At 40.3% G+C, this 27262-nt stretch overlaps 3 protein-coding genes across 5 annotated transcripts in view; 2 read left to right on the top strand and 1 right to left on the bottom strand.

Annotated features, from left to right (window-relative positions):
• The first annotated feature begins 1818 nt into the window (after window positions 1-1818).
• lactb (lactamase, beta) lies at window positions 1819-5977 on the top strand. 3 transcript variants are annotated; one of them, XM_042223554.1, is made up of 7 exons: window positions 1819-2409; window positions 2515-2581; window positions 4199-4389; window positions 4493-4790; window positions 4883-5048; window positions 5178-5717; window positions 5874-5977. In XM_042223554.1, exons 1-6 carry the CDS (start codon window positions 2035-2037, stop codon window positions 5701-5703), a joined length of 1623 nt encoding a protein of 540 aa, XP_042079488.1. In that variant the 5' UTR covers window positions 1819-2034; the 3' UTR covers window positions 5704-5717; window positions 5874-5977. The 3 variants fall into 3 exon arrangements, with proteins under 3 accessions (XP_042079488.1, XP_014191116.1, XP_005928770.1); XM_014335630.2 differs by lacking the exon at window positions 5874-5977 and having other exon boundaries at window positions 1824-2409; window positions 5178-5816; XM_005928708.3 differs by lacking the exon at window positions 5874-5977 and having other exon boundaries at window positions 1833-2397; window positions 5178-5816.
• LOC102306002 (pro-neuregulin-4, membrane-bound isoform) lies at window positions 5819-8196 on the bottom strand. Its single transcript, XM_005928709.2, has 5 exons — window positions 8087-8196; window positions 7860-7899; window positions 7646-7739; window positions 7354-7506; window positions 5819-7236 (listed from the first exon to the last, which is right to left on the bottom strand). The coding sequence occupies exons 2-5, from the start codon at window positions 7867-7869 to the stop codon at window positions 7164-7166; spliced, it is 330 nt and encodes a 109-aa protein (XP_005928771.1). The 5' UTR covers window positions 7870-7899; window positions 8087-8196; the 3' UTR covers window positions 5819-7163.
• Window positions 8197-9473: 1277 nt separating this feature from the next.
• The window catches only part of LOC102308289 (transmembrane protein 266), a 28734-nt gene continuing 10945 nt past the window's right edge, over window positions 9474-27262 (top strand). Inside the window, exons 1-3 of the mRNA XM_014335631.2 lie at window positions 9474-11231; window positions 12656-12755; window positions 18390-18578. Of these exons, the coding sequence (XP_014191117.2) occupies window positions 12742-12755; window positions 18390-18578 (203 nt within the window). The 5' untranslated portion in view covers window positions 9474-11231; window positions 12656-12741. The remainder of the gene's footprint in view (window positions 11232-12655; window positions 12756-18389; window positions 18579-27262) is intronic.

The following is a 27262-nucleotide window of genomic DNA, read 5'->3' as shown; positions in this document are numbered from 1 at the left end:
ACAACCTTGGCTGTAACAATTAGTTATTTGAATTACTGTTGGCTTCCTATCAGCTCAAAGTAGTCAGGCCATTGGCCTCTGACCTCTGACATAAACAAAGGCATTTTCACTCAGAGAACTGCAGCTTACTGGATCTTTTCTCATTTTTGGCCCATTTTCGGAAAGCCCTAGAGATAGTTGTGTGGGAAAACCTCAGTAGTTTGGTAGTTTTGGAAATATTCAGACTAGCACATCTGGCACCAACAACCATGCCACGTTCAAAGTCACTTAAATCACTGTGAAACCCATTCTGATGTTTGATATTAACTTAAGCAGGTAGCCTTGTCATCCTATCTGTATGTCTAAATGCAGTAAATTGCTGCTATGTGACTTAACTTTTGGTGTTAAGCAGTTGAACATAAGTACCTAACAAAGTGGCTGGTGAGTGTACTATATAGTATGCGAAGTACTTCACTTTACTTGATAGATATCAGTGAAGTTAAAGTTGAAAAATAAAATTAACTTTCACGTACTATATGCACATACAGTACGATTAATATATTAGTCACTAGTTTATGTTGGCACAGAACACTGTGCTTGCAGCAGTTAAATAACTGGCAAGCCCACTGACATTCCTTTGCTGCTACAGCAGTGGAAAGATAAGGGTCTGTGTGTGGGTGAGAGAGAAAGAGAGCCAGAGTTTATTCTCAATGCGGTTGCACAAACCTGAAGTTTGGTCTCTAGCTTGTGTATGTAGGCCTATTGTGGTTATATGGGTTGGCATTCTTAGACACTGCAGATGGAATGCTCCCCACTGTCTGTTCATGTGTGTCTGTGTTTTTTTAAGCAAATGCATTTGTATATTAATGAAATGCATATTAAGAACGATGACTTCACTTCATCTAAATATCAAATTATGTTAAACAAATTATGTTTAGAAAGCACTGTTCAGCATCAGCTTTTCAAAACTGCCAAACCAATATTAGCTGGTTAGCCCAATCCCCAAAATCAAAACGGGGTACTGAATACCCTACAATCCCACGTTAACTGCTGGGAGATCAGGATTTACCCATGATAATAACACACCTTGTAAAAAGTTGTGTAAACAAGTTGCTGTAAATTCTATGTTAACTTACTGACATCCAGCTACAAGTCTGTTACTGTAAATTTAATTCACATGAGATCCCATAATTCAATTACTATAAATTAAATAACTGAAAGCTATCATACATTTAATTTACAGCATATTTGCTGTAGATAATACAGCAAATTACTACCAGCGACTTTACTGTAAATGCAGTTGTAGCATGATGTAAAAAGTGTTTACAGTAAAGTTAGCAACTTTACTGTAACTTAAAGTAACTTTAACTTTAAGTAACTTTATATTTTACTGTGATTTTATCTGTATTGTGATTTTACTGGAAAGCACTTTGGTGTACTTCGGTCTTAAAAATGTGCTATATAAATACATTTTGATTTGATTTGATTTGAAGTTACTATAAACAGTTGTTTCCAGTAAATTAATGGTGTCCAGCTGCCAGCAAGTTGCTGCACAGAGTTACAACAACCTATGTACAGCACTTTCTCGTCTGAAAGCCAGGTTTTTTACTTTTACTTATTTATTTGATTGTTTGTGTCATTATTAGTAAAGTTAATCTACAGAATAAACTGTGTTTTTAGCATTTATTTCTCTAAATGAATATCCCTGCTGCTGTGTGCTTGTCTTTGTGTGATTTGTTGTAGTATTGTTAGCACTGAGTAGGCCAACATACACAGTACACACGTCAATAAATGCTGATATTGTTCAAGGACAAGGTTTTATGTTCCCTGGTCTCACCCAATGACTGTATAAAAGTCATTGGTCTCACCTCTAGCTACAAACCCTGCCCTATTCCCCTCGATCAACGTTCTTTGAATCATGATTTGATTTATTTGGTCTTGTTCGAGGCGTTCCGAACGAGGACGCGTACAGGAAGTAAACAAGCTGTTGGTAACGGTGAGCAGATCATTGACTGGAGCCACTTGTCGCCGACAAAGAAGGAGTGCTTTCTCACGATGTTGCGTTTGTTTTTGTCCAGGCAAAGTACTTTTTGTACCAAATGCAGCATGTTAGCAGCGCGCGAGTCGCCTGTGACGACCCCGCGTGCAGGAGCGCGAGCCAGGCAGCAGCAGAAGTCAGATAGTATTTTTATTCAGCAACAAAGGCGATATGTGGGAGGACCAGCCTTTCGTAAATACCGGTTAAAGTCCACGATTTGGATGTATGGGGTTGGAGTGGGGATCGCTTTAGCTGTCGGGCTGAAATACAGCAGCGACGGTGCCAGCAGTTTCTGCGATGTTAAAGTTACGAGAGCAGAGAAGACGGATCGATACAAAGATGCTATAAAAGTTAGCAGAGACCTTGTGGAGCGGATAAAGGTAGGCACAGAGGTAGGCTTATAACTTGCTTTGTAATTGATTGACTAGTGTCCTTTTGCGCTGTCTTATTAACCCGAAGCCCACCTGTAGCAACTCGGTGTGTTTGTGTGTTGGCAGGATGAGGTCGGTGCTCCGGGAGTGGTAGTTGGCGTCTCTGTGGATGGGGCTGAGGTCTGGTGTGAAGGTTTGTGACCATGCATCGCACTATTTTCATCCCATCCCGCAATTCCCACATGCACAGTGTCCCACATTTTTAGTGTAGGGAGTTTACAAAAGTTTTGCTCAAAGTGTGATTCAAAAACAGCTGATCCAACACAAACATGACATGACCGCACAGAAAAACAGCTGAAATAACGACTGCTATTATAGAAAAGAGAATAACATTCTCCCATACGATTCTGAGAACAAACTAGGGCTCATTTCGGTACCTCCGGTGTGTACACTTTTGCTTTAAAATATAAATTAAATAAATAAGGGAGCGCGCACACATCGGATGTTGATGAATGAAATGGTAAGTCTTAAAATATATCCTACCATACACTGTAATTTGTTGAGAACAAAATTGTGTAATAATGGTCAGTGGAAACCATTATTATTAACCCCTTGAGCGCTGGATTGTTTTACAGGACTGAAAAACTAAATACAGCCTTACTGCTTCCATTTGAATTACATGGATAACTCACAGCTAGGTGGTGCTAGTCAAATGCAAATGCACACTCACTGATTATCAGCAAGTGTGAGCAGTGTGAGCCCTATAGGCTTCAGTTAGCATGTTAAAGTTCATGTCAGTATAATTAGAAAAAAATAAGCAAATATGTCTTGTTTGGACAGGGTTTCAGGAGCCTCTTCTCTCTAAAAAAAACAAACAAACAAAAACATGGCATGTGGAACTATGTCCTTTATACAGATCAGACCAACGTGGAGATGTTTGGCAAAAAACAAACAGCATATCAACACAAACGCCCCATACCAGCTATCAAGGCACAGGACTTAGGCACCTTGCAGGCACTGATTCAGCCATGAGCTCCTCTATATACCAAAGTCAAATGGGAGTCCATCTGTCTGACAGCTAAAGCTTGGGGCAAACTGAGTCATGTGATAGGACAATGATCCCAAGCACAGCGGCAAATCTACAACAGAATGGCTGAACAAATCAGTCAAAGTCCATACCTGAGTATGACTAAAATGCTGTGGCAGGACCTTAGGAGAGTAGTAGATAAATTAATCCCCACAAACATCAATGAACTGAAGCAAAGTTTTAATAAAGTGTGGGTCCGAATTCCTCCAGAATAATGTGACAGACCAACTAAAGGTGATACTACAAGCTACTGAATCATGGAGTGCACTTTAAATATGTAAAAATAGACACTGTTACAAATGTTTTAACAGTAATGTAACACTGGCTAAAGGTTAAAAAGGTTAACAGTTGTTGTACAAGAATGGCAGCAAGTCCTAAAATTTGTTATTGTTGCTATTGTCACTGTTGGCAGGCTCTGAGTGGCTCAAAACAGACATTTTAGGTCAAAGCATGTAGCTGCTTTTGACTCAACTGGAGGTAGCCCACTGGTATCTGCTTGTATTAGTATTTCTGCATATTTATCATAGATTGTATTTAAATTGTGCTTTGTTGCAGTGCTAAAAAAAAAGATACATTTAAAGGGTCTGTGTTCAGTTTCCTTACTGCAGAATGTTTTAAAATATATAATTTATTAGGTTAATGAGTCATCTGTAAACACCAGTACATTTCCCTAAAAATGCATTGCCATTCTTATGACTTTTTAAAACACTTTATCTAATTTAGGAATTGGTTATGCTGATTTGGAGAATCGTGTCCCATGCACGCCAGAAACGGTGATGAGAATCGCCAGCATCAGTAAGCCCCTCACCTCTGCAGCTGCTGCACGACTGTGCGAGGAGGGGAAACTAGATCTTGATGCCCCAGTCCAGAAATATGTCCCACAGTTTCCCCAAAAACAGTTTGATGGGCAAGACGTAAGCAATTTCAAATACTGCAAAAAAAAAAATGACATGCAGTATCTCGTTCTTCTAGCATTCGCAGTGTTTATCTATTTGTTTGGTTTGTATTGTTTTTAAGGTCACAATAACCTCACGTATGCTTCTGTCCCACCTGAGTGGTATTCGGCATTATGAGAAAGATGCAAAGAAAGTGAAGGAGGACAAAGAGAAAGCCAAGCGACTTTTAAAGCCCCCGGTTAAAGAAAAAGAGAATGAAAAGAGCTCATCTGAAAGCAAAGACAACAAAGCCGCAACAGATCAGAACACCAAGAAGAAAAAAGAGTTTGAGCACGAGGAGTACTACTTAAAGGACAACTTTGAAAGTGTCATTCAGTCTTTGGACCTTTTTAAGAATGACCCCCTCATTTTCAAACCTGGTAAAGCTCAAACTTTATTTCGTTGTTTCTCTGTATTCACAGTTACAATGCTAACATCTTGATGAGATGTATGTTTTACTCCATGCATGCAGGCACAACCTTTCTGTACTCCACTCATGCCTTCACACTGCTTAGTGCTGTTGTGGAGCGGGCTGCTGGTCGGCGATTCCTGGACGTCATGATGGATATGTTCCGCGAGCTGGGAATGCTCAATACAGTGCCCGATGAGAATGACCCTATTATTTACAACCGCTCTAGGTAGTGTATAATCTCCAGTCTCAAGTTATGTCCAAATTGCCTTAAAAACATGATGCTCATGCTTGTTTGGGGTTTTTTTTGATGAGGTATAGCAGTGAGTTTGTACTACCTGTCTATGCGATTCCACAGGTTTTATCATCACAACAAGCGCGGACGTGTTGTGAATTGCCCGTACGTAGACAACTCCTACAAGTGGGCAGGAGGTGGTTTTCTTTCCACTGTGGGAAACCTGCTGCTCTTTGGAAATGCTCTGCTTTACAGCTACCAGGTGGCTCACTTGCAGGATACTAACGGCTTACTTCCTGGATTTCTCAAACCCAAAACAGCGATAGAGCTTTGGGCACCAGTTGATGGGACTGAAGCCAGCTGGGATAAGGACGGACTGTATGCTCAAGGCTGGTTGGTAGTGGAGAAGGTGCAAAAATATGGCCAGTGCAGGAAGCGCAGACACTATGTATCACACACAGGAAGTGCTGTGGGCGCTAGCAGTGTCCTCCTGGTGTTACCCAGCGAAGAGATTGACCAGTGCCAAGGACAGACCCCAATCCTCCCACAGGGGGTGGTGGTCACCATCATTGCTAACATGCAGTCCGTGGGACTCAACAACACTGCACTGAAAATTGCGAAGGAGTTTGATAATGCCAGAAGGAAGTAGAACTGTTTACACAGGTGTGTGAGTTTACCTGCAAGAAAACTTTGTGATCTTGTGTCATTTTGATAGAGCTTTTCAATGTGTCTGAACTTTAAGGAAATAAAATTAGTCTTAAGTATCCATTTATATAAATGTTTTGAGTTTATTTACATTAAGCATTTTCTCAATTACAGCATTAAAGTAAGGAAGACATTCTGCCACTAGACGGAAGCAGTCCCCGCCTCCCCCCAAAACAGACTCTGATACAAGTTTCTTGGATTTATATAGAAGGCAGTTCAATTCTCTTTAAAACGTAACACGTCAATCCAGAACATTTTTTTTAAATAAATTACTACTTTTAAGTAAAAAACATTTCACTCACAATTTATTTAAATCAGCTTTGCGTATTCTCTTCCTTTTACGGCTGTCTATATACAGATATTTCCTTAAAGAGGAGGGGGGGGGGACACTGACTACATATTTTTTACTCTCTAATGGTTTCACTGTAGCATTTTTAAAATACCAATATCAACAGCCACAGTGTCAGTCCTGACCTAATGCTGGCAAGAATTCTAAAGTGAAACCATTCAGTCAGCATTTACAATGTTGTTTCTGCCCACACATTTTTTTTTATTTATTTATTTATTTTTTTAATTTGTTAACAAATACAAACTATGGGAAATGCAGTCCAACAAGTTTGGATTTCCTCCTCTGTGCAGCAAATTGAAGCCAATTTGGTGACACCATTCTCATAAAACTCCTGGGATCACCCGTGCCCTGTTTTTGTTAGATTTAAGGACACCGATGAATAGCTTGGGATAAGCTAATTATACAGACCCCTACACACATGCATGTGTGTTCATGCATGTGTCCAGCATTGTGGGATCCAGTTTTAAGTTTTAAAAACTGCAAAGTGCTGACATCTTTGTAAAGTGAGATCTCACTGACTGGTCCAGGACACCTCAATGAGCAATTATACTTTAAGAGATGTGATTAGATGTGAGATTAGGTTAAGAGTGGAGGTTTGGAATGAAGCATTGAAGAGGAAGAATTACTAGTGCGTTAACGTCTCACAAGTAAATAAGAGTGTGTAATGGCATGTCACCAGAAATCACACATTCAAATCATTTTAAAAAAATGATGGAATATATTTACAAATGCAAAATATTTTCTAATAACATACAGAAACTTAGTTTATAATCCCACAATTGCCACAAATTTTAAAAAGTCACACTTAAACTGCACTTTAATATGTTTTGACAAGGTGAAATGTGATTTAACATCAGAGCAATGGTGGTGTGACACTCGTCAATTTGCCCTTTAAGGTCAGTGCAGTAGTTTTTCACTCTCATTTTTTTTCTTTTTTTTAGCTTTTTTCAAAGTCATTTTCGAAACCTCAGATAGCATGACAAGATAAATGACACTTCTCACAATTCGTTCCTGAAACCATCAAATGCACCACCAAATCAAATCAGAAGGAAGGATCATGCTCTTGATTGTACCTTCCAGTATTCTTGGTTGTGGTTCTGTTGTCTCTGTTCCTTCGCTTTTCGCATCCTGTGTGGTGGTAAGTAATGGTTATAAGCTTAGAAAGTATGTACAGTAATACAAAGACGTCCTGGTGCTACTTACAGATGCTTTGAGAGTGTTTACCTAAAACCACAATGTACTTACTTGCGTATGTAGTAGACAATAAATCCCAGCACTATCAAGATAAGGAGAGTAATGACAATCACAGCTGCAATTAAACCAGCCTCATCTGAAATGGGCTGTGTGACTCCGAGCTGGAACTGTTCACATCTGCTGCCTTTGTAGTTTGGGTTGCACCTGCAGGCAGATAGCGTTGCACAAATATTTGCAAATTCACAAACAACATTGCCAGGTTGGGTAGTGTCCATATTTTTTTACATTAAGATTTTTTTTTTCTAAGACAATTAAAAACACTGATTGATTTCAATAAACTTACACACAAGAAAGTGTGTCCATGGAAGATATTTTATAACATGTCCCTCCATTCATGCAGTAGGTGGCATCCTCTGCACTGCAAGGGTTTCCATGATCTACAGAGATAAAAAGAAGGTAGGATAGTTATAACAGAGCTGGAAAGATGCTTTTTCTTAATATATAGAATTTGTTCGCTCCTCAGAGGGTTTTAGTTTTATGATTGTTGGTATTATTACCTGCCATCATTGATAATGTTCTGTTTTTCCTGCTGTCTCACTAAGAACACAAGGAAGAATTTTGACAAAGAAAAGTACATGAGCACTCAACACGAGGAAAGCACGTTTTTAGGCAACATGTAAACAATTTCTGTGAATCTGACAGGAGTCATAGCGTTATTGATTATTACGTTAGAGAAATATATCTCTAATATATCTGTTTGAATAAATCAACAATCTGCCCTTACCAGCTCATAAAATCCCAGCTTTTGGGTGGTTAGCGCAGCTCCTGAGTCTAAGTCATAATGACACCTGGATCTCAGAGGACGTAGTCTTGAGAGTGAGCTCCTCCCTAGGCCTAAAAAAATGTTGAGATTGCAGTTTGTCCGCATTGCAAGTTAAATGTCAGGATACAGGCTGGTAATGTTTTAACATGAAATGAACAGTATTGTTGTTTTTGTTGTTGTATAAGCAAATCAAAATGGTTTTTGGAGGTCTGCAGAGCTTCCTGGAGGTCATTATATGGCTTATACGACCTCTGTGAGTGTTAGAATTGAATGAAGACTGATTACATGACATGTTGGTTTTGCTTTTGTAGGATAAGTTTCGTCAGAAAACAGGTGACGAAACCGACTTCTGTGAATGCGAGCTTGGTATGTCTGGGTTTGGTACAACTGAAACTGAATGGAGTGGCATGCAAAGAATGTGTGAATGTAATCGTGGGATGAGTTTATAGTCAACGGAAGTACTATACTAATTCTTGCATAGAGATAATTACTACACTGCTTAGAACCGTTAGGTGACAATCAGCTGGCTATTTTTAATCTTTTATGATCATGTTTTTCTAAATTTATGTAACCCAGCATCATCCAGTGTGGCAACGTTAAACTGATTTAATTAGTTATCTGTTCAATTTGTGATTATTTAATGCCTCCTACACTTTTCATTTAGCTAATATACCGAGGCACTGTTTTTCAAAGGATGTACAGTTAAGAACTAATTAACAGTAGCCAATCACTCAATGAGGCTTTATAGATAAGTTTGATTTGTATATACGCTGCTTTGTTTGCTTTATTCCGCTCTTAAAACTTTAAATTTATCAAGAAATACTTTGTTTTATGACCTTTATGAAATCCCAAAAAGTTGATTCCGTTCATCATCATCAGTGAAAGAAACATTTCATCACTCATCCGAGTGACTTCTTCCGTCTCAGCTGACTGCAAGTTTCCCCAATCTTATAAACAATACATTTGCAGAATGACTGAAACTAGTAGCACTGACAAACCTTTTGGGATTTCCTTACCTGGATGATTGAGCATGCATCAAGACCTTGATGAAAAAATACAAAAGGAGACGTTCACATTTTTCAAAGCTGTCTTAAAGCATTAGCTGATGCTCATTTATTGACCTACTTTGAAACAGGTTTGACTTGCTGTAATTATTTTGTTCTATTCATATAGGCCATTACAAAAAGGCCTTTCATAATGATCATCTAGTTGGCAGTTGGAGTAAATATCCAGTGGGAGTAACTGTCTTCTTGTAACTACATTTCTTATTTGTTTTTCTTTCTGCTGCAGATAAGGAGGAAAAGACTGTATGGAAATAAAAGGTTTTCAGAATAAAAAGGCTGACTTAGCAAGATATGCAGTTAAAATTATATTAACTTATCTCATGATAACCTAAATATATTTTTAATGATTTTTTTCAACTTTGTAATATGTTATATTTTTCTTTGTATTACATCCTTAAATTGATGCTTGATCCACTTCTAAGCTCATCCTGACTTGCATTAACCTGCAAAGTTTCTTCTTATAGTTTTGATTTTATTGTACTTCAGTGACTACAAGGCATCCATGGACTGATCTAGCACAGCAGCCCCAGTGCTCCCTCCACCATGCTTCACAGCTGGATTGAAGTGTCCCTGCTTGAGTGCTCAAATCCCTTTGTTTCCTCAAACCTGGTCTACCTTTTTTTCCTCTTGCCAAAAAGTCCAGTGTTTGTCTCACCTCTTCACAGAACAGAAAATTAGGTAGACTGTGATATTTTTGTCAAGCTGTAATGATCTTGCTGTGTTCTGGGTGTTTCTTCACCTCTTTCAGGATTGCAGGATTGCTGAGCTCGATAACCCACCCTTCCAAGAAGTGTTTGGAAAACAGGTACACACATACTTTTTATTCAGCCTGCGCTTTGAGTGTGTGTGTTTAATAAAGATGGGACAGTGCCATTGTTTATTAGTTTTATGGGTTGGTGTTTATGTATCATTTTAATTTAGGTTTTAGAAATCTATTGGAAAGTGGTGGTAATTTTCTTTTAACTGTACCGGTACTTTAAAAAGTTGCAGTGTCATCATACATTTATAAGTGCAGGCTTGATAGCTTAGTGCACTAAAAGTGAAAAACCTCATGAGCATCTATTAAGGGATGACTTACTGTTTTTTATTTTCTGCAAAGGGATCTAAAGCCTTGGCAAATTGTTTAATACCGTTTATAAAAGCCATTAGTCACAACTTATGAACCCTTTATAAATGCTGCCTTATGTGACGTTCGGGGATCTAAGTCCTGTTAATGCATTTTAGGATGCAATTGAAATGTCGCAGAGAGCCTGCTGCTGGGTGTGCTGCAGACTGATAAACTGCATTAAAATCACCACCGAGGGTCACAGAAACACTTCACTGTGAGTATTAGTGATATGTTTTTTCTTTTTTTCGCGCGGGTGGGTTGTTATCGCGAGGAGCTCTGAAGCTCAAGAGGTGAAGTGAAGCGAGAGTGGGCTTTTTCCCTTTTTTTTTTCTTTTCTTTTTTTTCTTTTTTTTACGTCGACGCTTCCAGGGTGGCATAGAAAGGAGGACTTTTGCGGGCTCTAATGGCTTAGTGGGTACACTGACTGCATACATGCTTGATATGACATCATTGCGAGGGTTTGGGGTAGGCTATCCGTTTCCCTCCCGGAGCACTGCTTGTCACACATCTGTAACCGCTGGAATCCTTTTTTTCAGCACCTGGACAGCTCCCGCTCGTGAACCTCTTATTATTATCGGGCACATGGAGTTCCTGATGTGATTCTGGGGGAAGCCCTGCAAGCACATCATGCCTCCCTGCGAAGATGTCGTTATCACCCTGATTCAGTGACAGCCTCGTCGTCTCCTTCTGAAGGATGGTGCTTACAGTCCGGAGTAGGTGTTTTTGTCGTGCGCTATCTTCTGAGAGGCGATACGGGTGCTTGGCCAACGCAAATCTAAGGCTAATCGCAACCTACACACAGCAAGATCCGAGCTTCCCTCACACTGATCATCATCATCATCCACGGCGAGGAGGGAGATATAACCATCATCACTGCGAGGGCAAAGGAGTCACGACCACACTTTACACAATGTAGAGCAAGACAACACAAGAGGTTAGTGTGTTTAATTCCCCCCACCCCCTGTTTCTCTTTTTCGAGGGGGTGTCTAATCTAAAGCGCACCGAGGAGTTGATGTGTCTCAGTTGGGTTGAGCATGAACATGAATGAGGCTCTATGGCCTCTAAGAACAGCGCGGAAAAAAACAAAGCACGTTAACAGCTAACTGTTCGTGTAGCAATGACTTGGTGAAAAACGTTTGCAAGTGAATCTCGATTGCGCTAAATACAGAAAGCCTCAGACAGAAACGAGTCACAGGGAACTGAGAAGAGCCCAGGAAAATGTGCTGCATTTGTGGACCACCCCCCACCCACCGACCCTCGCTGATGAAGTACTTACTGAAGGCTGTACTTATAGTAATAAGGGTCAACTCAATTTGCTGATTGTGAAATTCGAGCTTTCTGATAGAGAGATGTCCAGAAATATTTTTGGTATGTAGTGCATTATCTCCAAAAAGGACTGGCACATATCTTTCAGTAGACTTGCCTTTCCAGTCACCTCCACAGTTACTCCTCACTTTTGGCACAGTGTTAACCTTTTTGACTTTAGTCACCTCTCACTGGCCAGTTCTTTCTTTCTTCTTGCACGTTTAGGGGGGTGCTGCAACGAAACAGTATCACCCTCAGCCCTTGAATGACCTGGACTGATTTATCCTGAGTAGCATTTAATCTGCTGTGCTTCACTACATTACTCTGCTGTGAATGCTGACTCCTCACCTCTGAATGTCCGGAGGCTTTTGCTATGCCTTTGTATCTAAAACACTACCGCAAATTCATCAAATGCCTTCTAAATAATGAAGGCATGGCCAACACTATGCTATCATTGCCATTATTTTGCTTGTAATAGTCAAGATTTCATTCAATCTTAAATAAACGGGTGGCTGTGTTTTTGACTTTCCTCCCAGGTCATGATGTGTCCGTTTCAGTAACCGGAATGGGCTTTCACTAAACAGGCTTGGACATCAATGGTTCTCTATCCTGTGGCACAAAGAGCTAGCATCCTGGTGCACTTGCTATGCAAGAGGTGTGATGTTCCTCAGCCCCTGATTCACAGAGCGGAGCGTATATTGGAGGAGATTTAAAATCCATTACAGTTTATTGCTCCCCAGGAAAATAGTTGAACAGAGCATAGCTAAAGCTGGAGTTGGAGCAAGGCACCTTCAGGAAAAACATAAGCACCGATTTTTCATTGATAGCTCTGAATGCATTTGTGCTGCACGGCTACAATGTAGACGCCTCATAATTTTGAGAATTGCTGTTTATTGTTAACCTTGGGGCAATCTGCCCACAAGACCTATTAGTTGCTGCTCTGGAGCTCCCAATCATAAGCCACAATAAGTTTCAGAAGAGGGAGCTTTCCTATTATTTACCTCTTTATGTGCTTTGTCTGTTTTTATCTTGTGTTTCCTGTATGTGTGGCAGGAGCCCAGTCTCTGCAGCGGTGAAATCATATTTCACACTTGGGGTTATTTAGCGTGGACGTCTATTTGCAGCAACAAGACCTCGACATGAGCAACACTCAGTAAGTATAACACCCTCCGGAGTCTTGTTTGAAACCATGTGTACGAGAGAGTGTGAAATCTTAAATCTCTATTTATGAACATGTTGTATTATGCGCAGTTAGTCTCGGTGTGGTGGGATATGATTAGCAGAATGGGACCTGCACATGCTCGTGTGCCTCCCGTGAGTGACTTTAAACAGGGGATCAGGGAGAAAGTAGCGCTTGTCCTCGTCCAAGTATTTCCGGGAGCGAGAGAATGGACTGCCATCTCTTAACATTCAGGAGGGATGTTCACTTGTCATCTTCTCTTATTAATAATTACTCTGTGTGTGGTCCTCAAGACAGGCCGAGCATTCTGACGACAGCCAAAGCCTTGGCTAAGGGAAGGGTAAAGAGAGTGAGCATGGGAATGGAGCTGAGGGGAGTAGCGTGGAGTGGGAGTTGAATGCAAAATGGGTTTAGTCAGCTGCATCTTCTGCAAGCCACGGGGTGCTGCTTCTAATACATACAAACAGGGGCTACTACCTGGGTTACAGAACAGCACAGAAGTAGAGGACAGAGGCGCATGACATCTGTAACCAGATCATATAGAGAATCGTTGACTGCTTAGTAGTACAGACACATGATTTAATGCTAAGTGCAGCTGACTGTCTGAGAAGTGGCAGATGTGGCAGATGGGGAAACTCGTTCATATCTTCTGAATTATTTTCACCGCTTGAATCTGTATTAAATCTCCCACCTCCCTCCCACATGTGGTGTATTATTTTTTTCTAGAAATATGACGTTTATATTTTTATATGATTAAGTCTTTTTTCTGAGTGTCGTAGATTGGACAGATAGATTAGATTCCCCTTTAAGATTCATTAAATAGCTTAAAGTGTCTAACTATATAGCATATATGTGGCACCAAAACCAAGAAGTAATTGCGTCTTCCTCACTGTCTGTATAGTCAGTGAGGTAAATTAATGACCTTGTTCTTTTATGCGATAGAACTTTTTTTTTTTTAATAAAACACCTCTATGAGCCACGCTGTTAGACTAGGTGATATTGGTGCTGGTCTGTATTTGTTTTTTAGCAGGGATCTCTGGATACTACACGTGAATGTTTCAGGCATCAAAGTCAAAACAAGGTCCCACTGAAACTCAGCATCACAGAGGTTGCCAAAAATATCTGATCCCTATAAATGCACCATTGTGGCAGAGGCTTGTGATGAAATCATGACAGCGAAGTGCTGTGCACCAAGGAGCAGCCAGTTTGTCCGCATTCTAACTCACTGGGTAAGACAAAGCAGCTGGGTTATAGATGGTCGGCCAGAGATACTGTGGCAGCGAGCGCTCCGAATGACAATGATACCAGTGCCCTCTGCAAACCAACAGTTCGTGCTGAGGCAGCACTTTTCGATGCAGTGACAGAAGCTGGAGATTTATTGCTCTGAACAGGTTATTTAAAATATTAAGTGACAGGCAGCAGTCTTAACCTTTCTGACAGAATCCAATAATGCATGCCATCTTCTTTTTTATTACCTTGTTATCATATGTTGTTGGCAGTTTAAAGTCAATATTAGTAATTATTAATATAGCTACAAAATTCTCATACATAAACAAGATGAAGTAAATCATGTTCATCCATAACTCAATGAATACAGAGATTTGACATCACTTAAATAAGCTAAATTCAGTTTCAGTCTTTCTTTCAAACTAAATTTAGTTTAGTTTAGTTTAGTTTAGTTTAGTTTAGTTTAGTTTAGTTTAGTTTAGTTTAGTTTAGTTTAGTTTAGTTTAGTTTAGTTTCTTTTAGTTTAGTTTCGTTTAGTTTTGCACTCACGGTTAAGGTTACTATTAGGTTGCTGGTTCAGTTCCAACAAATAACAGAAATCCCCTTTGAGGTTGGGTCAGGAAGTGTAAAACTCTGCCAAATCAAGCACACATAACTATCTACTTCCTCCTCCTCTTCTTCTTCTATATAAGGTAGTTTTTACTTCATTGGTGTTTAGATTAATTAAAATACATATTAAATTACAGTTTCCTTACATGACAACCTTAAAGACCTGGCTGTATTAACCAATGCCATGTGTATGCATCTGTGTGGCATTTCTAAACATTAGCTTGTGAAGAAGAAAATTGCATATTTTGGGTTAGTGTTAAGCTCTCAGTTTTACTCTGTATAGGTGCAAGATTTTCCCTGCAGCCATGCATGCTCTCTCTTAACCTTGTTGCTTCCTCGTGGCGTGTACTAATATTGCATGCTTCCGAAAAGAGACTCGCCTTTGGCATGCTGCCGGCTGTCCTTGCCTGCATCACTGAGGGGGGCAGCAGGGTGTTCATATGTGAAGATTCCACTCACTCCCCACAATGGCAACCAGCCACTCCACTGCACCCTGCACATAATCACTCCTGGCCTGCTTTGTGATTGTCTGAAAATGTGATTTTGATGCACTAAACAGTTTGTGGCTGTCATCAGTCATTAGCGTCCTTGTTGCAGCTGGTCAGAAGTGCCAACTCGACAGATAACAACGCAGGCAAGTTTTGTAGAGGACAAAGTTAGATATGGGCGTTTGACCCTGAAGCTGAGCACCAATTTCAAGCTGGACTCGCATAACAGATGTGTTAAAAGGAGACAGTCTGTGGCATTTTATCTACGAAAATCAGGGTAGAGTGTTTTGTTTTTGTTTGTTTGTTTGTTTGTAGTCCTTATGTGCAAATCTAAGAATATATTTCAAGTGAATTCTTGTGAGAAGAACAACATAAGCTTTCAAGGAAGTCCAATACACAGCTGTTAGTCAAGAAATAAATCAGGAAAGAGAAGGACCTATTTTCTTTGAAGGTCTCCCTACGTTAACATTTACCATGAAGGTAGGTCTGCTCAGTGATCTTCTACTAACTGGTTCCACCCTTTCTGCTTCACCTCCAGCGCAGAGGTTGTAGAATTCACCAGCCCAGTGGCTTTTGATCCCTCTGCCTTGTAATCAATGACTTCCCCCACTGTTAAGTACTCCGGTTATTGATGTCTCCTCGCTGGCTGCACTGGGACTGCAGCCAAGGAATGTGACTCTTCTCTTTCATGGTGCCTTCTCCTTGTCTGCTATTGGTTGAGCTTGTGATATCGCAGCCCTCCCTGCACATTTAAGTTTTAAGATCTCATTCCTAGATCAAGTGACACCTTGTCCGGTCCTGCCAAATATAGCTAGCGTCACGGAGCACACAAAAAACCAAAGGGGGGAAAGATGTTTTGCTCTGCAATGCCATTTATAAAATTTGACAAATACAGTTTTGTTCAAAGTGTATATAAAAGATGGATGTAGCCAACATGATGTCACCTAGGGGTTTCTAGACTGTGCATTTTGAAGCCTCAACATCAGTGTTTTGGTCTCCACTGTGTTACTTTTTTGAAGAGCAGCTGAATTACTAAGTTATCGTATAAGACCTGTAAGCCTGGTAAATGGTAAATAGACTGCACTTCATACAAAAACTTTTTTCTATGCTTAAGTTCTTTCTAGTTAATGTTCACACACACGCATTCACCAACATTCTCATTAGTAAAAGGGTGGTTGTGACTCATGTAGAGCAGATACTCTACTAATCGGAAGGTTGGTGGTTTGATCCCTGGCTCCCCCAGTCTGCATGCCAAATATCCATGGGCAAGATACTAACCCCGAGTGAATGTGTGTGAGCAGATAGAAAGTGTAGAAAAGGGGCTTGTATGAATGGCTAAATGAGGTGCTCAAGTAAGAACCAGATCGTTTACCATTTAGTAGATGACCAGCCACCTGACCCTACTTATTAGATGTATTCACAGACTGTATGGATGCACTGCACAGACATTATTAATTCGAATTATTGCTAAGTTGTCATGGTCCTGGGTCGTGTGACCCAGTTTCTGAGTTTCTTGATGTTTTGTTATTCATTTGAGTCTAGTTTCATTTCAGTTTATCTAGTTACATTCTGTCATGCCTAGGTTACAGTTTTATTCATGATTTATCAAGCTTCCTCTTTGTCTCATCCCTGTGTAAGTTTCCTATCGCTGCTGTTAAGTCTTCGTGTGTTTATCTGTCATGTTTCATGTCCAAGTTTTCTTTGTTTGTCAAGTTCGAGTCATGTCTGTGTCTTGTTATGTCATAAACCTTCATTAAAATGCCCCAAAGGGCACCGACATCCCATATCAGCACACCTAACCTATCACATCTGTCAGTCAAAGCTACCAGGCCCTGTGTGACAGGTGTCACTAAAATATAGAGCACAAGCATGCTGTGAACTAGTAGTTATTGTGTGAATGCTGTTCCTGTTTCTCTTTATTGGAGCTGTAGCGTCCCCATTTTCACCATGTTCAAATTTCTACAATATTCTGCTACTTCAGCTCATTTCCTGCTATATTTTTGTACTTTAACTGTATTATACTTTTTAGACATTATTAATTCGAATTATTGCTTTTTTGTCCCATTGAAATGAATTGACCACATTATCAGTGTGGTCACTGATTTTGCTTGCTGGGGTGAGCTGTGTTTTAGCTCAGTGAAATGAGCAGCCTTTTTCAGAGCAGGAGGCCCAGATTCAAATCCCGCTTATGGCAACATTTTTTTCAGTTAACTTTTTTAACTCCTTTCAACACAAATTTCAGCTTCTTCACCCCTTTTCAGCAGAATTTTCAGCTTCTTGGCCTGTTTTCAGTGGAATTTTCAGTTTTTTCACCTCTTTTTAGCAGAAAGTTCAGCTTTTTCACCTGTTTTCACCACGAATTTCAGTTTCTTTACCTCTTTTCAGCAGTATTTTCAGTTTCTTCACCAGGGTTCAGCACAAGTTTTTGTTTCTTCATCTCTTTTCAGTAGAATTTTCAGCTTTTTCACCTCCTTTCAGTTACCTGAGAACCAGTTTGGCTCAGTGAGATGAGTAGTTACCTTGGGACCAGGAGGCTGCGTTCAAACCCTACTCATGGCAGCATTTCTTTTCAGCAGACAGTTTAACTTTTTCACGTCTTTTCAGTACATATTTCAGCTTCTTCACCCCCTTTCAGCAGCATTTTTGGCTTTTCACCTCTTTTCATCACAATTTTCAGTTTCTTTACCTCTTTTCAGCAGAAACTTCTGCTTCTTCAGCTGTTTTCAGCAGATTCACACTGCATTTTCGCAGGAAATGCAACTCTTCTAGTTAAAATTGTAACTGTGCTCAGTTCAGGCAAATTTAAGTCATGGGTTTACACAGATTAATGCAAAACAGTGGCTTCCTGTAAGGTATGGGGCCAATCCACATTTATTCTACTTTGCTGTAGAAAGCAAGAGTCTTTTCTCATTAAAGCTGGTGTGTGTTTTGTTTTAGTGAACATACTATTTCCATGTGTGCAGTTAGGTGTTGAGAAGCAAGAACACAAAGAATTTCAGGATGTCGTGGTTGCACTGACTGAGACGTTTTCCTGGTGAGAATATTGGGTAATTTAAATAAGCGGCACATTTTCATGCAACCTTGCTCTAAAGGCTGCATGAAGCACTGTCACTTGTGCTTTATAACTCTCGCTGCTGCGCACAGACAACATGTAGATACCAGTTGTCGCTATCGTATAATCAGCTAGAACTTGCAAAATTACTCATGGATGACTCTATCAGCAACCACTTCAGTTCTCTGACTTCACTGCTGCTCTGTTTATGGTGTGTATTGCATGTGACAGGGCTCCTCCCCAGACCGGAGCCTCAGAGCTGGAGGTCATCTCCCAGCAGGTAGAGGACGACAACCAGTGTGTGGCCCCCGTCCAGCTGGTCAGCTTCACCTACAGGGATTTGCCTTTGGCGGCACTGGACATATCCCTCGCTGGATCCCAGCTCATATCTAACCCAGATGAAGAGGATAGCAGAGAGGGGTGAGTCCCATCATTTGTTTGCTTGGCAGCTTGTGGTACCCCTTGGAGTGATTATATAACTAATAAGCACTTGTAACAAATAAAAGCAGCACAATGAGGTCAGCTTGTGATTTGTGTCTCAAACTTTGTGCATTTTGAGACAATTGGAAACAAACCAGTGGCACGATTGCACATGGGAATTTTCTATAATTAATTTGTGTACTAAAATGTCCCAAAATGTAATTATGTATTGATTGATGTTCTGGATATTTGCCTCCACAATTAGGAAGATACTAGAGATATGGTGACTGAGTCATTGTGTCTGCTTTTTGCGTGTTAGTGCCACATTCATAATTAAGGCAGAATTGCAATTACTGCAATCTATAATCTACCCTGGCGGGGGAGAAGCTCTGCCATCACTCTCTCCATTGCTCGTTATTGCACATTGTAATTACACCTGGCATATTGAATCATTCCGCATTTTATATTGGAGTCCGAGAGTGGGGGATATTTGGCACTGAATTTATTAGTGTCACTGTGTTAAATGGACAATGTCTCCACTGATCTGTTCATTTCAGCTCAATGACACAGCGATTTCTCTCACCAGACAGGCTTCTGTTCACAATGTTGATTTCTGGCAGGAAAAAAAAAAGAGCACCATAGCTGTCCTGAGCTGTCAGAGCCCTGGTTCTCTCCATGAAGCCTGCTTGTCCTGCGTTTGTGTTGTTTGCTTATCACCATATCGCCGTTTGGCCCAGTGTTCTCAGGATAGGACACACCCCTCCTTGAGCACCCCTGTAGCGAGTGTCCATGGCTTTCCACTCAGGACGCGTGACTCACAACCCTTTTGGCATGCTGCAATGCTGGCATCCATGCAGAAAAAGAAGACGAAGAGCATAAGGTTAATTGGAGCATCCTTTTTTATTTTTTTTTTGGGGGGGGTGGTGTGCCATCCAAGCCCTGGTGTGTCAGATGAAAATATCCCGCTGGACTTTGCCTGATATGGCCTTGTCCAGGATGATGGCTCTGCGGGATGAAGGGCAAGAACAGATGGGTCCTGTCCCGAACACCCACTCTGTTATCGTACCTCATATTTTTCTCGCTCACTTGCTCACAAAATGAACAGAAAACAAGTGCATAGCAAAGCCACGGCAAAAGGGCAGGATCTGGCAGCCCAGCAAAATGATCATCACAGCAGGCAGTCTCAAAGGACACCATATGAAGCCCTGGTGCCCCAGAGATTTAGCATTGTGCTATGAAAAACTCATGCGGTGTCAAGATGTGACTGTGGAGGATTTATGAAATCACCAGTGTAAATATGATTTGTGATGAAAAGTAAGTGGGTATTTAAAGCTGATTGAAGAAACCCCCTCTTTGTTTTTGGCGAGATTTGGAAGCACTCAGCACACTGATGAAACTATTAAGCAATCTCTCACCCATGAGAGCGTCACGCTATGTTCGATGACCTTTTGCAGATTGGAATTCCTGATTTTCAGGTCACTGGAATTCCAGCCACATACCTGTCATTACTTTCACGAGTGCATTTGTCATTGTCGCTCTCGGTGACAGCTCCAGCGTCACAGGTTATAGCTACCTTTATGAATCAAGTGTGTAGCATCCAAGGAATGACACAGCGGTGGCCACAGGACTTTAAATCAGTCAATGCCAGCCTTCAATCAGGAGTGATGACTTGATCAAGCTATTATTATCTGTAATTGTGTTGGCCTGTAAATACATTTTCTCTTGTTTTCTCTTGGAATGTGCTCTTGTGAAAACTCTTCTACTAGGCATGTAATTGGCTAAATTTAGCTCTCTGTAAGTGATAGTTTACGGGACAGTAAACCTGCTTTGGTCGTGTTTTGGTTTGCAGTTATTTTTTGCTTCTGTGTTGGTGATTAGAAATTCTTTTCTTTTTTTCTAGCTATCATCACTTACTTTCACTCACTACAGCTCATGTCAAAGGCCTGCGTCTTTTCTTCTGGATATTCTGTGGAAGTAGACAACTATGTGCAGGTGTGAACAAACTTGTTTTATACCAGTAGTAGGAGATGAAAGACGATGATTCATTACTCAAGTCGAAATCCTCCATGGTGAAACTTTGGTTGTTGTTTTTTTCTTTTTTTTGGTTTCTTTCTTTTTTTATTCCTGTGAAAAGTGAGCAGAAAAACAGCATACCAGAGATGCACATTTAGTCCTGCATAGCAGCTTCTCGTGGCTCTTTATCAGGAGACGTGGGCGACTACGTAGGAGGTGGATGTTCTTGTGGACTACCAGGGGCACACACAGTACTTGCAGATTCGGTGCAGTGGTGAGCAGGGAGGAATTATTAATAGATTTTTGGCTGCTCACTTTTCCCCAAAACTTGCTGTAATGTCCATATTCAGGGCAGTGCAACTACCCATCCACCTTTGGTGACTTAAATATGGCCCCTTATCTTTTTATATTAAATAATAATAGTTTTTTTGTCGTTGTTGTTTTTTTTAATATAAACCCACTAACTACCCAGTTGTAGCAACCTAATCAACCTTGTGGCATTTAATGTGTAACAGGGCTAATGAAAATGGCCAGACCAGCCAGTTGTTTGTGTGCATCCAAAGCACATACCTACTGACTGTTAAAATATTGTAGTACTTGAATTATTTGCAAACCTGGAAGCTGTACAGAAAAAAAATAGCAGCGCGGTGAAGTGGGCATCTGTTCAGTCACAGGTTACTCTATTTCTTCAACACAAAAAATCTGTTTTGAAGCTGTGAAACCATCACTATCCCTCTAAAAAAAACTCTCAGAACTCTGTCGGCCAAGAAAAAATTATGACTGGTTTAAGCAATGGTACAGTAGCAAGGTGGCATATTTAGTTTTGCTTTACTCCTTGAGCTTAATGACCTTTAATACTAGGTGGAGTCTGATGCAACAACAGTGTATACACACAAAAGCCAATTGTACACTGTTTCCCACACATAAAGCAAGAATGTAGACTGTGTGGACCTCACAACACATGTTCTTTAGAATCAAGCAAGTACACTGAGGTGGGGTTGAAAATCAAGCTCAGAGCTTGCATGTATTGTTATAATAAATACCTGTTGTTTCTAAACACACCTATTTATACTAATATGTACAATTTACCATTCACAAAGTTTATTACAGATCATTTAGTTCGTGCTCAGTTTTATTGGGTGTGTTATTATCATTGGAAATTGGTGGTGTAAATAGCTGTGAGGCTGCATATTGGCTTTCTTTCCTTGTGTGAACTGACGCGCCTCTTTGTCTCTTGTTTGCTATTCGACTGCTGCCCATGTTTGTGTCTGCTGGGGTCCTCTTTAGTTTTTTCTTCAGATTTTCTTTCTTCTGTTTGTTATTGAGATCACTAAATACATATTTCCAGTTGTTTTTCTCTTTTCTGCTTTGCTAACAAGTGTTTTAGAGTCCCATTTGGGACTTCTTTGCTGGTTTCTTTAGCTGTTATGGCTGTTATTCAAAAGCTATTTTGCAAACAGAAATTCTTTGTGGAAGTAACAATAAGGGAGTGCCTGCATCTGTTCATGCGTAAAGGTTGGACCAGAAATCAGGCTTGTGGACATGCACACTGAGATTTATAAAAGGACAATATATATGCCCCAGATTACTGATATGATTTTTTACAAAAAGAAAAGAATGCATCTGCACAATTCTGTCAGTCCAAACGCACTTTTAGATGTGTATCTACAAAGAGTTTTATGCTTCTTTCCCTTAAAGAGTGTCTGCCTGGCCTCAGCCTTTAAACCCCGAGCTGTACATCTTAAGCCTGTCCTGTCTTATCATCCCCAGATCAGCCTGCTGTCCACAGCAGTAGTAACATATGCCACTGATTTCCAGGGGCCAGACTAGGAGGTGTGAAGCACTGCAGCAGTGACAGATGGTTCATATGGGTTAACCTGCCATTTTGAGCGGAGAAGAGAGGCGGAGAGGATAAAGAGGAGAGAGAAATGGAGCAGACGACTTTCCTCCGCACTTTAATTCTCCAAGCTGCCAGCTGCAGATCATGCTAGATGATTCTGTTTGATGAGTGCCATTTCTCTGTGTGTTGTGTGGAATTAGCCCCGTGCCATGTTGCATGGAAATGTTAGACATTAGATAAGGAAAAATTGTGCCCAGGCACCTGGACTAATTGCACTTGCTAACAAAATCTTTATTTACTGCCTGAAATAAAGCTCTCCACCCTCTTTCTCCCCATGAAAATGCATTAATATAGCAGCATGTCAAACTGCACATTATAAAAAAAAGCCCAGGGTTGAAGTGCTCAAGGTTGAAATAAGATGTAATAATTAAAAAAAATCCAGACTGTAGAATATAGCTATGAAGTACACTGCCAGAGTCTAGTGTGAAGCTTGGCAGCAGCAATATGTCATGGGGCTTTGGCACCAGAGCCATACTGTACCTGTTCTTTGTTGATGGATGTCTGAAAAGAGAACAGGATTTCTCTTTTTTTTTTCTCTTCCCTCTGACTCTATTTCAAACACACACAGTAACAGTCCTCTCTATCAAATTGGCTCTCTTGCCTGGCACCATGTGCGACACAATAGATGACATTTGAGTGCAGGGTTTGAGGGTTTGTTAATATTCACAGACATGCAAAGTGTGAGATTGCTTTTTAGGCTGAGAGCGAGAGAGATCAAGTGTCCTGGTGAAAAACCATTTATCAGGGACAGCTTGTCTGCTGCTCTGCACATGGAGCCCCATCCATCTCCATTTGCTTGGTATCTGTGGCCCATTTCTCTGGCTGGGACTATCGCCGAGCCCCTTCTGCTAGGCTGTACCATGGAGTGAAGTGATGATAGCTGATTGCTTTCCGAAACCAGTGGAAATATCTGGTTATACTGAGAAGCTGCATGGATTTTCCCAAAGAAGGTTAGAAGGATGCAGGTGGCACACCAGACACACATGCTAGGTCCTTAACTGTACTTATTGGCACATGCAAAAAGAAGCAGACCAATAATATTTTTTGGACAGTATCAGTTCATCAGTCATAAAATGATTTTTACACAACATAATGCAGGAAAAAAAATGCTTGAGGTGATGCAGAAGTAGTGTCATGCTCAAGTCAGAGGGGTTCGAACCACTCAGTCATGATGTATTAGTTACAGTACATCATGCATAACCATTTGCCACTTTTTAGGTACACTCATTAAATTGCTTGTTGTTGCAAAAATCTAATTAGTCAATAATATGTCAGCAACTCAATACATGTAGGCATGTAGACATGCTTGAGATGACCTGCTCAATGAGGACAAAAGATAAAAACTTCGATGATGGCATAGTTGTTGGGGCCGAATGGGGGCTGAGTATTTCACTGCTGATCTACTAGGATGTTATCACAAAACCACAGAGTTTACAGAGAATGATAAAGAAAAAATATCCAGTGAGCCACAGTTCTCTGGATGAAAGTGCCATGTTGATGACAGAAGTCAGAGCGAAATGACCAGACTGCTCTGGGTTAATAGGAAGCCAATAGTAACTAGTCGTTACAACCAAGGTATGCAGAAGAGGATCTCTTAATGCAGAATCCTGCCTTGTATTAGCTGTTTAACCTTGTGATGGTGGTGTAATGTTTTGAGGGATACTTTCTTGGCACACCTTGGGCTCCTTAATATCAGCTGAGCATCATTTAAATCCCACAGCCTACCCGAGTGTTGTTGCTGACTACAGTGTACCCATCGTCTGATGACTTCTTCCAGGAGGACAATGATTCATGTCCTAAAGCTCAAATCATCTCAATCTGGTTTCTTGAACATGATGCGATTACCATGCTCGGACGGCCTCCACAGTCACCAGATCTCAATCCAATAGAGTACCTTTGTGACATTGTGAAATGAGAGATATCTCATACCAACATATCTGCAGTGTCTGTGTGATGCTATCATGCCAACATAGAGCAAAATCATCACGGGATGTTTCCAGCATCTGGTTGAATCTATGCCACAAGTAATAAAAAGTCAAACTTGCTACTAGGTATTTGTTATAAAATATGAAGTACAAAGAATTTATTATATGATGTATACATATGATAATTTTTACATTCTTAAAATAATTATCTGTATTGGTCTATTAGTAGTATATGATTCAATAATAAACCCATATTTTTTTAAAATCTTGAATAAATCTTTTTACCTTGGTTTAGTACAGATAATTTGTCAGATAGGAATTTGTAAGATATTACTAGCAGCACTTAAGGTGATTTGCTGCTTAGCTGGTTTCTTCTTTCAGGGTTTCTTTCCTTCTTTTGGTTCTAATAAGACATGACTTGATGACTCATCGGGCATTTTACAGGTTGTAAGTAGGCATTTGATTTCATATTCAATAAATCTGGGCAGTGCTTTCTCAGGAAACTGAAGTTCTCAAGTATGAAAAAAAAAATCAGTGTTCTGTATCGTATCTATTATGAAATGCCTCTTTAAGTGTAAAAAAGTAAGGTAAGAGATAGGTGTAAAGCAGAGTGCTTGAAGAGCCTGAATGAGATTAAGTCTTCTCAGTGCTGCTGTGGAGTAGCCTGCAGGCGCACACGGTTGTGGTCCATTTTCCCCTGTCCGATCCTGCTGAGTTCAGCAGATTGGTGCGAATTGGTTCAAGTTTATAGAGGAGGAACCACAGGGCTATATAGTTATTTGAGCAGGGCGAGAGAAATTGAGAGGAGACAGACAATCTGAGTCAAGCAGCACTTCAAAAATGTCTTGCTGTCAGATAGATCCACACGATGTCTGCAACTTAAACCAGAACATAGGATATCAACATAACCACTTAGATGAAAGTATCCATACAGCTGTATGTGCAATGCACATGTGTAAGCACAAAGATGTTAGGATGCAGAATCCAGTTATCAACAAATCCATCCCTCCATCCATCTTATTCAATTCAGGCTCATGGGTGGGCTGGTACCTATCCCAGCTATCGTCGAGCGAGAGGCAGGGCACGACCTGGACAGGTTTACAGTCTGATGCAGGGCTGATAATTTACAAATCATTTTAACAGTTGAAACTCATTATTGGACGTCACGGTGGGGCAGTGGTTAGCACTTTTGTCTCACAAGAAGAAGGCCCTAGGTTTGAATCCACCATCTGGAGTTTGTATGTTCTCCCCATGTCTACACAGGTTCTCCTTGTGTACTCTGGTTTCCTCACAAGACCAAATCAGGGGATCCACCTTTTGTTAGGATAATTTGTAAACCACTACACTTCAGAGATTAACCTTCCCCAGTATTTATTTATTGGGAAAGCAGAGAGGGTGACATCTTTCTCTGTCAGTTTATCTGCTCTTTTTGTAACTAATTGAGGTGTGGATGTAAAAAAATAAAAATAAAAAATGAATGAATGAATGAATGAATAGTGTCTCAGATTCAACCTTTAATATCTGTGTGTACTATTTTCAATGAAATATAGATGATTTTGATGATTTGTAAGTCATTTAATTCATAGACACACATCCCAGAAGCTTTATAAAATTAATCTAAGGAGCAAATACTGCATCTGTTTGGTTAAACTCATGTTCTGTGCTCGTAACCTGAAACCAGTGGTCACATTCATTCATTCTGAATGGCCACTAGGCAGTGATCTGGGTCTTGGCCTGGTATTGAATGGACACTTTATGTATTTTAGACCTAAATCATAATTAATGGTGAATTTATGGCAAATGTCACCGCTCTGCACCCTGGTGTCCTTATTTTATTTTCACTGAATAGCCAGTCAAGAGTTTCAGAAGGTAATTTACAAGACAGCATCAAGAGCAACTGTATATTAGTGCTTAATGTTTGCAGTTGTTTATTGCTTCCCTTTATGAGTGTGTGCGTGTGTGTGCTGTAATCAATTAATCAATACCTTTGAGGAGCTCATAGTCACTCATTCCTTCTGGATAAATTTTCCCATTTGCAGCCTCCCCCCTTCTCTCCTACCCTACAAACTTATACACACAAATAAAGCACCACTTCCCTTATTTAATTACCATCTAACTTGTACCTGATGAGTTTACGCTGTATTTTATCTTGTCTCAATTACTGGAGACAGTATAATAAAAGACATGCTCCTAGCATCCTCATCTCAGTGAGAGTTACTTAGCTGGGGATGGAGCCAAAACGCTGTCCCATCTGTGTGAATGGGCCCCAGCAGAGCAACCAGACACTTTCATCAGTGCCAGTCATTCTGCTTAACGTCTTTGTCTACTTTGTTGCTACTATAGTGGCCATTCTGCAGCCAGCATCATGTACAGCATTGATCGATCTTATGATCTAATCCCCTTTTTCTCCGCTGCTGCCGGACTCCCTTCGATCTTTTGCCGCTGCAGCCACTGGTACATTGATGTCTTTATAAACCTGTCCACAGTTCATGCTACCCTGCATCTTTAATTCTTTAATTTCCTCTGTACACAGTGTCCCTTAAAGTATACACATGATGTTTCCCTGTGCACATACAAGGCACTTCTTTTTTTTAGATTTGTCATAATTTGTCATGTTTCAGATCATCAAACTGATTTTAATTTTAGACAAAGAAAACCCAAGTAAAGACAAAATAGTTTTTAAATGATGATTTAAAAACTTAATTGCTCCTTTGTTTAAAAAAAAGAAAAAAAGAGTAAATGCTCTCCCTTGTTAAATCATTAACTACCATTAGTAGTAAGGGTGGGAGTGGGGGGGAGGAGGAAAGGGTTACAAAGCCATTTTTAGGGCTTTGGGACTCCAGCAA

This window comes from Haplochromis burtoni, unplaced genomic scaffold (assembly GCF_018398535.1).
Source record: "Haplochromis burtoni strain Fernald_Lab_line unplaced genomic scaffold, NCSU_Asbu1 Contig_114, whole genome shotgun sequence".
In the NCBI taxonomy this organism is placed as follows: Eukaryota; Metazoa; Chordata; class Actinopteri; order Cichliformes; family Cichlidae; genus Haplochromis; species Haplochromis burtoni.
Note: the sequence above shows the minus strand (reverse complement) of the source record. Positions and strands in the feature narration are given on the sequence as shown.

What these genes read in the sequence shown, in the direction of transcription:
- lactb (XM_042223554.1), top strand. Translation starts at nt 2,035, where the DNA reads ATGTTGCGTTTGTTTTTGTCCAGGCAAAGTACTTTTTGTACCAAATGC. An exon ending in GGATAAAGGTAGGCACAGAG is followed by an intron (nt 2,410 to 2,514) that starts GTAGGCTTATAA and finishes GTGTGTTGGCAG; the next exon opens with GATGAGGTCGGTGCTCCGGG. An exon ending in ATTATTTACAACCGCTCTAG is followed by an intron (nt 5,049 to 5,177) that starts GTAGTGTATAAT and finishes GCGATTCCACAG; the next exon opens with GTTTTATCATCACAACAAGC.
- LOC102306002 (XM_005928709.2), bottom strand. An exon ending in ATGGACACACTTTCTTGTGT is followed by an intron (nt 7,507 to 7,645) that starts GTAAGTTTATTG and finishes ATCTGCCTGCAG; the next exon opens with GTGCAACCCAAACTACAAAG. An exon ending in ATTGTCTACTACATACGCAA is followed by an intron (nt 7,237 to 7,353) that starts GTAAGTACATTG and finishes ACCACCACACAG; the next exon opens with GATGCGAAAAGCGAAGGAAC.